Source organism: Eschrichtius robustus, chromosome 20 (genome assembly GCF_028021215.1).
Source record: "Eschrichtius robustus isolate mEscRob2 chromosome 20, mEscRob2.pri, whole genome shotgun sequence".
In the NCBI taxonomy this organism is placed as follows: domain Eukaryota; kingdom Metazoa; phylum Chordata; class Mammalia; order Artiodactyla; family Eschrichtiidae; genus Eschrichtius; species Eschrichtius robustus.
The window spans coordinates 10,053,419-10,067,422 of NC_090843.1; the positions used below are offsets into that span (position 1 = coordinate 10,053,419).

At 52.8% G+C, this 14,004-nt stretch overlaps 1 protein-coding gene across 2 annotated transcripts in view; it reads right to left on the bottom strand.

Moving 5' to 3' along the window:
- Positions 1-13,992, bottom strand: part of LOC137754509 (soluble calcium-activated nucleotidase 1) — a 41,581-nt gene extending 27,589 nt beyond the window's left edge. Inside the window, exon 1 of one of the 2 annotated variants that reach the window (XM_068530239.1) lies at positions 13,910-13,992. In XM_068530239.1, coding sequence (XP_068386340.1) covers positions 13,910-13,911 — 2 coding nt within the window. In that variant the 5' untranslated portion in view covers positions 13,912-13,992. Of the gene's footprint in view, positions 1-7,312; positions 7,408-13,909 lie in introns of those variants that run through there. The other variant, XM_068530240.1, reaches the window with a different exon arrangement.
- Positions 13,993-14,004: the final 12 nt, after the last annotated feature.

Consider the following 14,004-nt stretch of genomic DNA (forward strand, 5'->3'; position numbering starts at 1 on the left):
TGGCTGAGGGCACTCCCAGCGCTCAGGGGCCACCCTCAGTCGAAATCACTCGCTTCCTCACATCCAGGCAGGTGCCAGGCCCCCTCGCCCGTCAGTACCCCAGCTCTGGATTCCCGCCCCCACGGCCTCTGCCCTGGTTCTGTCTCACCTTGGCCTCCTGATGACCCAGGCCATCCGGGTCCAACCTGAGTTCTGCCACTTACCGGCCGCATGACCCCAGACAAGTGCCCTGGCTTCTCTGGGCCCCCATCTCTCCACGTGTGGAATGCGTATGTCACGTGCTGGCTTCCCAGCGCCACGGCCGCTGGCTCAGATGCGGTAGGCCTTGGCGCTGACTGCCTGCCGCTGGCTGGCTGCTCTGTTCCTCACTTTACTAGCACCTTCGCCCACCTGCTGGGGGGGTGCGGCTTTGCAGGCAAAGCTGGCATAGGTGCCGGCCCACCCCTGTAAGCACCAGGCATGGCTGCAGAGTCGGTGACCTGGACAGCCTGCAAAGCTGAGAATATCCACGCTCTTTCCCCCCCAGGAACAGATCCCCAGGCTAGACCCTCCCCAATCCATCCTCCACACAACTGACAGAAAGATTTTCCTAAAAAGTGAAACTTTACTAGCCCCCAACGCCTTCCTGCTAAAGGACAAGCTCCTAGGCCTGCAGGGAAAGCCTCATCGCCTCGCGTGTGCTCCCCACGCACAGCATGTTGTCTGCGATCCCACGATCCAGCTGCCGAACCCCTGCACGGGATGCCTTCTCCACCCGGCCACACGGAACCACCTAGAAGTCCCTGGCTGTCCCATGAGAGTCATGCCTCCGCTGTCCCTTCCCCCTCCTGCCCTGCGTCTATGGTGAAGTGCCCTTCCCCCACCAGTAAGCGTCCCTCCTGCGGTGGGGGGGGGGGGGGGGGCTGACACTGGTCCCAGAGGCACCCAGGCCGAATCCAAGAACCTGTGACTGTCCCCTTCTACGGCAACAGAGACTCTACAGATGAGAGCAAGTCAAGGACCTTGCGATGGGGAGATCATCCAGGTGGGCCACAAATGCGATGTGTCCTCACGGAAGGGAGACAGAGGGAGATTCGATGACTAAGAAGAGGACCACAGCCAAGAAATGCGGGGGACCCCCAGAAGCTGGAAAGAGGAGAGGACGGATTGCCCCCTGGCGCCTTCGGCGGGAGCGTGGCCTTGCCCACACCATGATTTCAGCCCAGTGAAATGACATTCAAATGGACTTCTGGCCTCCAGAACTACAAGGGCACATGTGTTGTTTTCAGCCAACAAGTTTGTGGTGATCTCTCAGGGCAGCCCTAGAAACCAACGCACCCCCGACGTGCCTGCTGCGCCTCTGTGTGAGGCCTCTCTCTGGGCAGGGGCTCTGCCATCTGTCTGGCTGCGATCCGGTCCACAGCCCCCCGACTCGACTCTGAGCCCAGGAGCGAAGGGGCTCTGCTCAGTCAGGTTGGCTCTCAAGACCTAAGGACACCTGGGGTTCGATCACCTTTCGTTAAATAAACAATCATTCAACTGCTCTCAGTGACAGAAGAACTCAGGCTGCCTTCCAGAAAATCCCTTTAGCTTCACCACTGGATCAAAGCCCAACCCTGGTCTCCATCCCTCCTTTAGGATTCCAAGGAATTACTTTTATTTTGTGGAAAAGAAAGTTTACAATCACATGAGTTTTCACGCCATGCCAAGGTCTGCTGGTTTATCACCTAAAACTGATGGTGAGCTGCCTGTGGTGTCTTGCTGCTGGAGGTCTGGTGCCAAGCGAGAGCTTGCATTCTCATTAAAAAACCAAACCAAACCAAACCACAAGAACCAAGAGAAACGAGCCACTGCAGGTGAGAGGTGAAATGGACAAAGCCGTTCCCAGTAGGGCCCGGCTGAGGCTTCTCCCCCTGCCCACGCGCCTCCAAACACTAAGCAGTTCAAATGTCTGCTTTAGTGTAACAAGAAGTTTGTCAGTCCCACCACGTGCAGCATAATGGGCTGATTTTATATAACCCGGGAAACTGGAACCAAGTTGCTGCAGTAAAAAGTCACAGGCTCTTTGACCAGCCAGGCTCGCCTGTCCAGGGGGCCTGCAGCCAAGTCCTCTCCTGCTCAGAAACCCCAGGGGACTGCACCCCTGCTGGCTTCCTTCTCCATCGCCAGCCCCACTGCAACATCCACAGAAAGGAGTCGCTGGTTGTCAAGGGGCAACAACCACCCAGGAGGCTCGAGTCCTAATTTCCTCCCCAGTCCCCTCTCTTTAGGGCGGGTACCAAGAACGGCTCACTGACACTCACGCTTTTCCGGTTTCTGTCGAACCAAAACTTCCTTAGAAAACAGGCCTGAAACAGCCAGGTGTGGCACTGGGGTCTGTCCACTTGCCAGTGGGTTCCCAGGCCCAAGGAAGGCGGTACGACCTCTTCCTGCATGTCCATCCAGGGTGACGCCACCTCCCCACCCCAGAAGCAGGAGCCCCTCCGAGGTCTGGTTACGGTTAAGAACGAGGACGGGCTCCGACACCCCTACCTCCACGGGCCATCCTTGGGCCTTTCGCCACTGGACTTAGCAGGGCTTAGACAAAAGCGGGCGGCAACTCTGGACACAGCTGAGGGCCTCTTTCTGTAGCTTCCTTTAGGAACAGGGGTGTGACAGGTGGCAGGGCAAATAGGTTTAACGACAGCTGCCAGGGCAAAACTCCTCCCCTTCAGGATCTAGGGAGGCAGGAAGGACAGGAGGCCCCTCCCAGCTCCCTGTCGCCCAGAGCAGCGGCCACTCTCCTCCCAGCCTCTCACTCCTGCAGAGCAGCTGCCTTCCCTTCCCTGCCTGGGTCTCTGATCTGAATGACCCCGGAGAGCGCAGAGGCATCCAGACAGCAGGCGGGCCTCAGAGTTCCCGCTCTGCTCACTGCCCAAGGGCACTTCCTGGTTAGAAAGCTAACACATATATACGGAATCTAAGGGAAAAAAAAAAAAAAAAAAAAAAGGTCATGAAGAACCTAGTGGTAAGATGGGAATAAAGACACAGACCTACTAGAGAATGGACTTGAGGATATGGGGAGGGGGAAGGGTAAGCTGGGACAAAGTGAGAGAGTGGCATGGACATATATACTCTACCAAACGTAAAATAGAGAACTAGTGGGAAGCAACCGCATAGCAGCGGGAGATCAGCTCGGTGCTTTGTGACCACCTAGAGGGGTGGGATAGGGAGGGTGGGAGGGAGGGAGATGCAAGAGGGAAGAGATATGGGAACATATGTACATGTATAACTGATTCACTTTGTTATAAAGCAGAAACTAACACACCACTGTAAAGCAATTATACTCCAACAAAGATGCTAAAAAAAAAAAAAAAGAGCTAATCCCATCGACATCACTGACTCTTCAGGGCGGCCAAGACAGAGGCCAAGGGCTTCAAAGCCGCAGCGAGACAGCGTCTCAAAGGACGCAGATGATGTGTCTCAGCTCCCTGAGAATGTGACCTGATTCATGGCATTCTTCTGTTCTGGACTCGCCAAGGCTTACTATTTTGTACTTAAAAAGTCCATTTCAAATTTGGACAGGGTGGGCAGCAGAAGGAAACCAGGGAGGAAGGAAAAGGTCCCAGTAGTCCAATATGTCCTTTAGGGACTCCTGAGGTCAGGGCTGACTCTGGGTGCTACCTAACTCTGCACCTCCCCTGACTCCTCTCTTTCTCTGCAAACAGGCATTCACAACTGCTTACTGAATCCAGTTAAATACACTTTGAGATAACATAGTTTTCAGCCCTCTGTCTTGCTTTGAAGTCACTACCCAAGAGGAGTGAATGTGTTTTCTGCTGCTGCTGTAACAAATCACCGCAGACTCAGCAGCTTAAACACCACAAACTTATCTTACAGTCTTGCAGGACAGAAGTCTGACGTGGGTCTCACTAAAATCAAGGGCTGTGTCCCCTCCTGAGGGGCTGGTGGAGAATCTGCTTCCTGGCCTTTTCCAGCTTCTCACGGCCGTCCACATTTCATGGCCCCCTCCTCCACCTTCAAAGCCAGCAATACTGCATCTCTCTAGCCTTCCTGCCATCATTTCCCTCTGAAGTTCTCCTGTCTCCCTCTTCCACTTTTAAAGACCCTGTGATTACACTGGGACCACCTGAATAATCCAGGATGATTTCCCTATTTAAAGGTTGCCGGTTAACAAGCTTAATTCTATCTGCTACCCTAATCTCCCTTCGTCACGTGATATATTTGTAGATTCTGGGGGGGTCAGGATGTGGACACCTTGGGGGGGGGCATTATTCTGCCAACCACAAGGAGGGAGACAGGGAAAGAACCTCCGGCTTTTCCCAAGGGGCAGGGCCATTCACACACGGCTCTGTCTCTGGGGCAGGCGGCAGTGTCAAGATCATCCACAGTTTGCAGTTATCCCATCACAGTAGGGCTGCGTGAGCTTCAGTTGTATCGTTAATGTCATACTTGGAGGATTTTTAGCAAAAAGTTATCTTCCCAGTTGGAAGTGAGGTCCCAAACAAAACCACACATCATTGGGGTTGCTTCCCAGAGAGCCCACAAATATGGGGACACAATCACCCCACGATCGACCTGAATCAGGGCTTGCTCCCACAGTGGAGGTGCACCTGCAAGAACCCATCTTCTCCCCCACTCTTCTCAGTGGCCAGCGTCACTGGGATTCATTCAACCCTTGGGACCCCTTGGAGCCCTTCTGGGCGGGCTCCAACCTCACCCTCACTCTCACACCGCCAGTAACCGTAGCTGTATCTGGTCTGGCCCCGTCTGCACACTGCCGTCTGGAGCCCTACTCCGGCCTCATTCCCCACGACCCATTCTGCCGGCAGAGCACGAATCGAAGTAGGGCTCTGCTTCAGAACCTGGAGCTGTGAGTTCCACTTAATGACTGGACTTACTACAGAGAAACAAGTAGGATTCAAAAAAAAAAAGTGTAGAAAAAGAGAAAACCGAACATCTTCCCAAACAGATTTCTCTATTAGCAGGATTTTTTCCTAATTGATCACCTTGGTCTAATGAAAAGGGAAATCAACATAAAAGTCCTTAAAGATCAAGATGAAAGTTTTAGATTCCCCTAATGTTGGCATTTAATAAGATCTTTCCAGGAATCTCCACAGTCCAGAGTGTTACTGGAGGGGAAAGAATAATCACTGTCATTTTTTTTTTTTTTTTTCCAGTGTCCTAGGTACCACTCCACAAACGTCTGAACAATAAAGAAATGACTTCCTTATCATAGTGCAGAGTCATTTCAGGACTCTGGACCACATTCCCAGAGCTGAGATACTCTTGTTTTTCAAGGAGAAAACACTAGGGCATTTATCCACCTACCCCCCACACAGCTGCCATGAGGATGGCCACGTCGCTGCCTGGGAAGTCCCGAGACTCAGATGAAAGGGGTGTGTGTCCGCGGCAGCCTGCAAGTGCTCACCTCAAAGGCCACGTTCAGGGAGTGGGGTGGACACAGCTGCTCCGCCTACACCCTGGGTCCCTCCTCCCTGCCTCTGTGGCTCGGGAATGCCTGGCACATGCACAGGGTGCCATCAGACTGGCATGTAAAAAATCCCTCAAGTACCAACGGCTTAAAGTCTATGACGCTGCTGTGGGCTATGAAAAAAAGGTGTGTACTACATTTGGTGAACATCTTTAGGGGGAAGATAGGAGACTTTCAGCTAACAGAAGGTATCAAACGATCAGATCATATGGTGGCACAAAGTGTACTTGCACGCACGGGATTTCCTCCACCACCCTGTGACGTCACAGTGCCTTCTGTGAGCAGATGAGAAATCTGGATGAGAAAAAGAGTGAGAAGACAGAGAATCCTGTCCCCAGACCACTGCAGTGGCCTCGTGACAGCTCCTGAACAAATCTACACTTCCCCTGAGTCCTCTCCCGAAGACGCTCTCAGGACGCAGCCCCTACCAAGTGCAGAGGGAGGGGCTGGCCAGTCAGTGTGCCTCTCAGGCCGAATAGAGGGCTCATTGAGGCCGGCAGGGAGGGTCCCCCGGGGAGGCTGCTGGCTGCTCTGGGAGGCCCCCCACCATGCCCACAGGCTCAGGCTGGGCTGTTCCACTGAGAGGCCTGTGGGGTGCGGCTGGGGGCTGGAGGAGGGCCCACAGCCTAATCCAGGAAGATCTTTCTCAATCAAGCTCCTCAAAGGGAGAAGAGGGAGAGGCTGCAGAGACCCGCCCCCCCACCCCCCGGCTCCTGAAGGACTGCAGCACTGGCTTCCTTTTCATGGACCCCCTGTGACCCCACGCTTTGGGTCAAGTTTTGGTCCTTACACTGAAGAGCCAGCAAGATTCAGTCGACATCAGGAGATGCGCGCTCCCAAACCTACACTCTGTTGAGAACGTGGTAGGAAAAGACGTCAAGCACATACCCCGAGACAGGCAGGCAAAATGGAGCAAGAGTGCTGAGGGACACTGGTCTCCTGGGGGACACTCAGGTGCCTGGGAAAAGATGTGCCTGGCAGACAGAAGGGTGAGTGCAGGTGTAGGTGCCTGCCAAGCCTAGGGACATGAGGGCAAGGGAAAGGCACCAAGCGACAAGGATGGGCAAGAGGTGCCTGTCCCAGGGATGGTGCCCATCCAGGCCAGATGGAGGCTGGGAGGAGGGGAGAGGGGAGGACGCACAGTTTGGGTGCAAAAGGAAGAAAAGTGCTGAAGGGAAGGAGAGGAAGGCCTGCTGGGGTGGGGAAGGCTGGCCTGCTGCAGGTGTGACAAAGTGCCAGTCAGAGAAGGGAGGGCTCCCTAACCGGTTAGGAGAGGCCCTGCATAGGTCAGAGGAGCAGCAATGAAATCACAGGGGGCAGGAGAGGGTTGTTCTCAAGGATAGTTAAGCGTCAGGACGGGAATGCATCGTTCAGGGTCAGAGGGGGTGATGTCCCACCCTAGTCAGAGCGGGGAGGTGTCCCCAAGTCGGGGGTTGGGGCGGGGGGGGGGGGAGTCTTGCAAATCTGAGAGGGAGGATTCCTGCAGTCAGAAAGGGTAGGAGTCCTGCAGTCAGAAAGGGTAGGAGTCCTGCAGTCAGAGGGAGCAGGAGTCCCCCAGGTCAGAAGGGGTTGGAGTGCTGCCGTCAGACGGGGTAGGTATCTCATAAGTCAGAGGCGGGCGGTGTCCCGCAAGTCAGAGGAAATAAGAGTCTTACAAGTCAGAGGGAGGAGGTGTCCGCCACCAGTCGGGAGAAGAGGACAGTTTCTCAGAGTCAGAGGGAGGCGTCCCACCCCAGTCAGGGCGCAGAGGCCCCGCTCAGTCAGATGGGGAGGGAGCCTGCGGGGCCGGGGTCGGAGGCGGCGGCGGGCGCCGGCGGCCGCGGGCAGGCGGTCACTCACCCGGTGCGGGCTGGCTCCGGGGCCCGCGGGCGGCGGGGCCTCGCTGCTGGCAGTGCCGGGACCTAGCGAGCGGCCGACTTCCGCCCGGCGCGCTCGCCCCGCCTCCGGGCAACACGCTCCCGGCAGCCTCTGCTCTGCGGCTGCGCGCCGGACGCCGAGCCGCCTGCTGGGAGTTGTAGTTTTTGCTGCTCAGCGAGGGGGTCCGGGAGGAGGAGCCGCCGGCCAGGGGATAGGCCGGAGAGAGGGGCGCTGGAGTCTGCGCTGCCCACCCGCTGGCCATCTCCGCCGCGTTATTCCGGAACGTTGGCCAAGGCAAAATGGGAAGGGAGTGGGATGAAGGCTATGAGGAAGGGGTTATCATTCCTCGAGCTGAGATTATAGGACCCCTCGCTTGGAGGCAGAGAAGCGTGGGCCCCTTTGTGCCACCCTCATTCTCAGAGAGCCCCTCTCCTTGGCTCTTCTAATCGGCCACATCGGAATGTTGATCCGTTTCCAAAGCAAAGATCAGATCTACAGGCTGTACTGTCCTGGGAGGTGGAGGGTCCTGGGGATGGGGTGGAGGTTTCGCTGCCACTGGTTGGCAATCAACGAATCCTCTCCCAAATCAGGGTCTCTGATTCATCTCGTTTTGCCAGTCTCCTCCCCAGCCCCCGAGCTGTTTTAATGGAAGTGTTAAAAGGTATCCTGGCCCTTCACCCCCCAAGTCCTGAAATGTGCCTATTTTAGAAATCCTGACAAAACCTGGTAGCAGTGGCGCGTCACCCAAGAGCTTGGCTAGGAGGGTGCCTCAGTGCTCTGCAGGTCTGCACCTGATTCAGCCTTTCGGTGCCTGCAAAGAGCCTCGTGTCCCCCGAGAGCTTACAGATGCACAAGGGGAAAATGTAAATTATATAAATGGTGCACAGTGAAAAATAACCCCCGGTCCCGTTCTGCATTCCCTGACCAGAGGCAATCACTATTACTAGTTTCTTGTGGTTATTCCTAGAGGTATTTTATGACACACAAACTAATCATAAACACATATATTAAATTACCTTATAAAAAAAATGGAAATGTGCTGAACATGGTTCTGCATTTTTTTGGGGGGGGAACCTTCTTGAATTCATTTGTTCCATACACCATATATACTGTTATTATTGTAAATTCTTCAAATCTTTTATTTATTAAGATATCTAAATCTATATATGCCTCCCAGCTTAAGAAATAAAACCTTAGCCCTGTTATCCTGAAAGCTCTTTTGGTACTCCTCCCTCTTCCCAATTCCCTCCCACCCCAACAGGTAACCACAATCTTGAATGTTGTGTTAATAATCATTCTCCTGCTTTATTTTATAATTTTAGCAAATAGGTATGTATCCCTAAACAACATATATACCTATTATAACTTTTACAACAATGAAATAAAACTCTATGCAGTGGATGAAAGATCATGTCGCTCCAGAGATATTATCAGGTGTATTAATTTTGCCCACTGATGGCATTAAATGTCTTTTCATTGCCTGATTATTGAGAGTTTGTGTCTCTTTCTTATATTTTTTGGTCGTTTCTATTTCTTCTTCTGGAGATGCCCCAATATCTCTGTGCTCCTTTTAGGAAGTAATCCATCTTCCCCCATTGATATGTATGCAATGCCAGTTTTGTCATACATCAAGTTTCCATATACACATGGGTCTGTCTGGGGGCTTTCTGTTGTACTGGTATAATTTCTCATAGTAGCTCCAATATCACTGTCCTCATCATTACCTCTTTATAATAAGCCTTCATATGTTGCAGGACAATTCCCCACTCCCTCCCACTACATCCCACCCACCCCAGCCTTTTAGGATTTTGAATGGGATTGCTTTGAATCTGTAGATTAATTGGGAGAGAATTGAGATTTTTATGGTGATGAGTCTTCTACCCACGAGCATGGTTTGCCTTTCCATTTACCGAGGTCTTCTTTAATGTCTTTCAATAAGGTTTGTAATTTTTCACTTCACGTTAATGCTTGTTCCATATCATTATATAGAGAGCTGCTTCATTCCCTAAAGAGCCGCGTGGTATTCCACTGTGTGGATGTCCTGTAATTTCTTTTACCAGACCCCTAATGATGTCCTTTTAGGCTATCTATGATCTTTCTACATTACAGTGATGCTCCCGGGCATATCCCAGAACTTACTTATTTGAGCACAATTATAAGTATATCTGTAGGATAAATTCCTAGAAGAAAAATGATTAGATCAAAGGGGCCTTGTATCCTCTGGTGAATAGACCCTGCCTTCCCGGGAGGCTGTGGCATGGAATTGCCTTCCTCCCAGTCTACAATCATGTACAACCAGGTTTTCCTTCTGAGTTTCATTGTCCTTGTCTTCTTTGCATCCTAGGAGACTTCACCGTGACCTTCTCCTGGAAATTCTCTCCTCCTTTTGTTTCTGCATAAAAGACTAAAAATTCTTCACTTTAATTGTTCATTCATGTGTCTACTTACTCATTCACTCATTCATTTCAGAGTGAAATGCCTAGAATCGTGCAGTCCACCAGGGGGCCCTCCTATTTTGTACATCCAGTAAAGTAGTATTACCTAACCGGTCCGTCTAGGACTATCTCTGTGTAACTGAAAGTGCTGGAAAGGAATTCCCAAAATAGGGGAGTAAATGTTGAGAGATGGAGAAACCGAGGCATGGGGCATTTAATGGCTTGATTAGAGTCGGAAAGCATATAAAGGGCAAAAGTAAGACGGTGAGTGTATTTTCCGATCCCCGACCTCCCATCTTGGCCTGGAGTCCAGAGGGCAGTCTTCCTTATAGTGAGAGTATCTTCTCCAGGTGTGAGGATCATAGCAGATTAGCCTGTTCCATCCTTGCAGCTGCCAGTCTGATTCCCACCTGCCCCCAACCCTTCCAGAACACCAGCAGCGCCATCCAGGAGCAATGAGGGCGGGCCAGCGGCCAGGGAGGCTGGGTCTGGCTGCCAAGTTTCCATCTCAGCTCCTTTTCCAACTCTCCATGGAGGCTCTCCACCCCCATCCCTTGGCAGTGGGACGCCACCATCCGAGCCTGCCTGTCGCTACCCTTTGGAAGGGAATTCAGAAGTTTGCAATACCAGTCTCTGCCCTTGAGAGTGGGATGGCTGGGCAGCCTGGCCCAAAATAGCCGGGAGAGACAGAATGTTAGGGCCTCAGGGGGAAAAATCACAGCGCCGCTAATGACAGGCTGTGCTTATCTGGAACCGAGCGCCTTGCCGACGTTAACCGAGGTCATGTAGTTTTTTCCGAGGATGAGAAAACAAGCAGAGTGAGCACAGTGACATGCCCAGGGAGAGAGAAGGAATTGCCAAACCAGGGAGTGCACAGAATGTGCTGCGTCTGGGCAGGGATTCCAGGGAATGTGCCCCCCTCCCAGCACCATGAGCCGCTGGGTTTTACATCCCATGAGCTGCCCTTGTCTGAGAACGTGGAGCCACTTGGGAATGAATGTTCAGGAAGACTTTAGGAGTTTGGCTCAGACATCCTTGTGCAGGAGGTGTGAGCTCCTAGGGAATTCCAGGGTGGGTGTGGCCTACGGCTCTTCTGGGAACTTAAGAGACCTCTTTGGGGTGGGATGGCTCATCATTCTGGTTGGCCTTGGCCTCTGACCCATCACAGGGCTGACGAAATCTCCCCCAGTCGCTGCTGCTGGCTTATGGGTTCTAATTCGTTAATTTTGGTTTTTCACCATGACTCTTGTCCTAGAGCTGACCCAGACTGGCTGACGGGAAGATATTTGCTGAACTGAGAACATTCCGCCCTGGTTGCTGGGGGCGGGTGGCTTTGGCCACGATGGAGAGAATCAAGCATTGCCAAATCTTTCCTACTTACCATTTTAAAGCAGTAAGGAAGTACCTGACAAAGGGCATCAGGGCCCTGGCCAGCTCCATTTGCGTGACATAATATTTCTTTTACCGAGAGCTGACTTTGCTTTCTTTGGGAGCCTAGCCTTGCGAATCTTTGTCCAGTTGCCTGTTGGCTTGAGTCGTGGGCCCTGGTGGCACTACCCAACATGTACTCAGACTTCAGTTCCCATTCTCTGGAACTTCCCTCACCTCTGAGACTTCTCTTTCTCATGAATATCTTGGGAAACCCCAGGCTCTTGTTGCCACATTTAATATCAACACCCCCTAACCCCCAGTTTCTGCCTCAAAAAAATGACTCATCTCTTCCTAACTCTTGGAAGATGTGGGGACTCAACCCAAGAGGAGAGAGGGAAGAATATTATACCTGTAACACTGATAGTTATAACAAACGTTCTCATGGTTTACCCCAAATCCCCCAGTACAAAAAACTCTGAAAGCTTAGTGTTCCCCTAAATTTGGCACAAAACAAATTTCACAGAACAATGTGACTTGAACTGTTGGGAGACTACGCATGCCCTTTATTTGTCCCACTTAGGACTATGTAAGTGTCTGATGAGGGGGCCCTGCCCAAAGCCTACTGGGTAAGATGCTCTAGTGATAGTTGTGGCCTATTCTAGGCACATCTGTCCTCACGGGTTCCAGTAAGACACCCTGGACCTGGCTCTGCTTTACAGGCAGGGGGACTAAGGCTCGCCAAGGTAGGGCAGCATCCCTTGGCTGAGGACTCAAAGACTCCTGTTAGAACAAGCCAGCTGCTGCAGGAAGAGATGGTCATTGTCTGGCTGTATTTCTAGAGCTCTGCTCTATATTGGGCCTCTGAGTTCATGTCTTGGAAGGATCTTAAAGGTGACTATCTTTTAGTTTTTCAACACCAAAGCCGTCTTGCATGGGGGGGCAAGAGGGGGACAAATCTTCCAACTTCGCATCTCTTTCTCTTCCAAGCTGCATGCCCAACTTTGTGTGCATTGAATTCTGGTATTGGTCCAGGACTTTCCCAGGTCTGAGTCTCCTGGGTAGGGCAACAGGGAGTTTTCCCATTGCACTCAGGGGGTTCCCCGTTCCTAGGAGTTCTGAGAAAGACCCAAATCCTCTAACGTCCCAGACGAAGGTCCCACAGAGGCTTCATGAAGATGTAGCCTACTTGCCTCTTCTCTAGTGTTGCTGTCACCCTGCTGCGAAGGTTATTTGAGGACAGAGCAACTAGAGGAAGGTCAGTGGGTGTGCTGGGCCCGGGTCTTGTTTACCAGGACACGTCCTTGGGTTATGCGTGGGAACGAAGATGAGTTTATCACTGGGTTTTCCTGTGTGGATCAGCAACCGGGGATGTAGGGTTTGCCAAGTCTCAGACACACGCCAAAGATCATGAGCAGTTCTGAGTCTTTTAATGCCAGCTGAAATGAAACCACATCTCCAGGGGAGATGCCTGTACTTAATCTTGCCACGGTGCCCTTGAAGTTCTCCAGGGTCACGGAGCATCAGGACCACTTGCCCTTCTGCTCCCACAGGAGCAGGTTGGTGGCCAGGGTCTTTCCCGTGCCTGGAGCCCTCCGTCTTCTTTCATCTCCATCATTCTCAGCTTGCCCCGGCGAGAAGGTGTGTCAGGTGGATGTCAGAAATGCACACCCCTCGTCCTCCTGTTTTGATTTCTTAGCCTTCCAGGCAGACGCATGGGGAGGAGAGGTGGAGAAGAAATTCCAAGGCAAGCAAGAGTGAGACTCAGTCTGCTTTGCCCCGAGTATCCCAATCCGGCACCCCTGCTTCTACATCTCCTGTCCAGGTGTAGCCAGAGGGAGAGGCCCTGGGAGGAGTGATGACAAAACAAAAAGTGCAGGGAGGGCATCCAAACAGATTGGAGAGACCATGGGAGAGGGGGAGAAACACAACAGAAAGAAAACCGTTATCATTACAGCAAAGTTGTGTTCCTCAGGCCAGATACTTCCTCTTCTCTTGATTTGATAAGATTCTAGAACTATGCGGACTCAGACTTTGGGGATGGAGACCAGCCTGACCAGGGGCAGCTCTTGAGAAGCCTAGGGCAGCTTATCAGGATGCGAGGAGGGGCCAAGGAAGTTGTTTAAGATGGAGAAAAATGTCTGTTTTTCATATCAAGGAATAAAAGGCCTGCTGGAGACTGAGAAATGCTGACTTTCCTGCTGGCCCCGCCCGCCCTGCCCTGGCTCTCACGTCCCCTGGGAAGTCTGCACCCCCAGCCAGGGTTCTTAACCTCCGGATCGCAGACTCCTCCAAGAATCTGATCAAAGTATTAGACCATCAGCGTCCAACAACGCACGTGTGTGTACACACACGGGCACACATGCAAGTTTGCGTTCTGTTTCGGGGGTTCACAGATTCCCCCAGACCTGTCCATGGTCCCCGGACCCCAGGTGGATGTCTCAGGTCTGCCACCATCTGGGGACGGATTCCAGGGGCTTGGCTGCAAGCGCGCCAGGAGCTCCTTGGAGCCCATCCCCCTGCCACCCAGCAACTCGGAGTTCCCAGCCTTCCTAGTCCTGGACCCCCGGCCACTCCCGCACCTGGAGGGACTTCCGGACTCTCAGAGCCCCGCCCCCAGTCCCCAGTCCCCGGCCCCCGCCAGCTCCCAGGGTAGCCAGGAGGAGGGCTGCGCTGGGCTCCCCTCCCCCCCCCCGGGCACACACACAGTTAATCCTCGGCGGCTGCTGTTTGGATAAAATGCGCTGGGAGCGTTCGAGGCTCCGCGGACACTCACATCTGGCCCGGGTTTGCTCTTTACGCGTCTGTCCCGCTTTCTTCGGTTCTTCCTCTACTTTCGAGAAACCGCGTTTCCGCTTCTGGCCAAAGAGA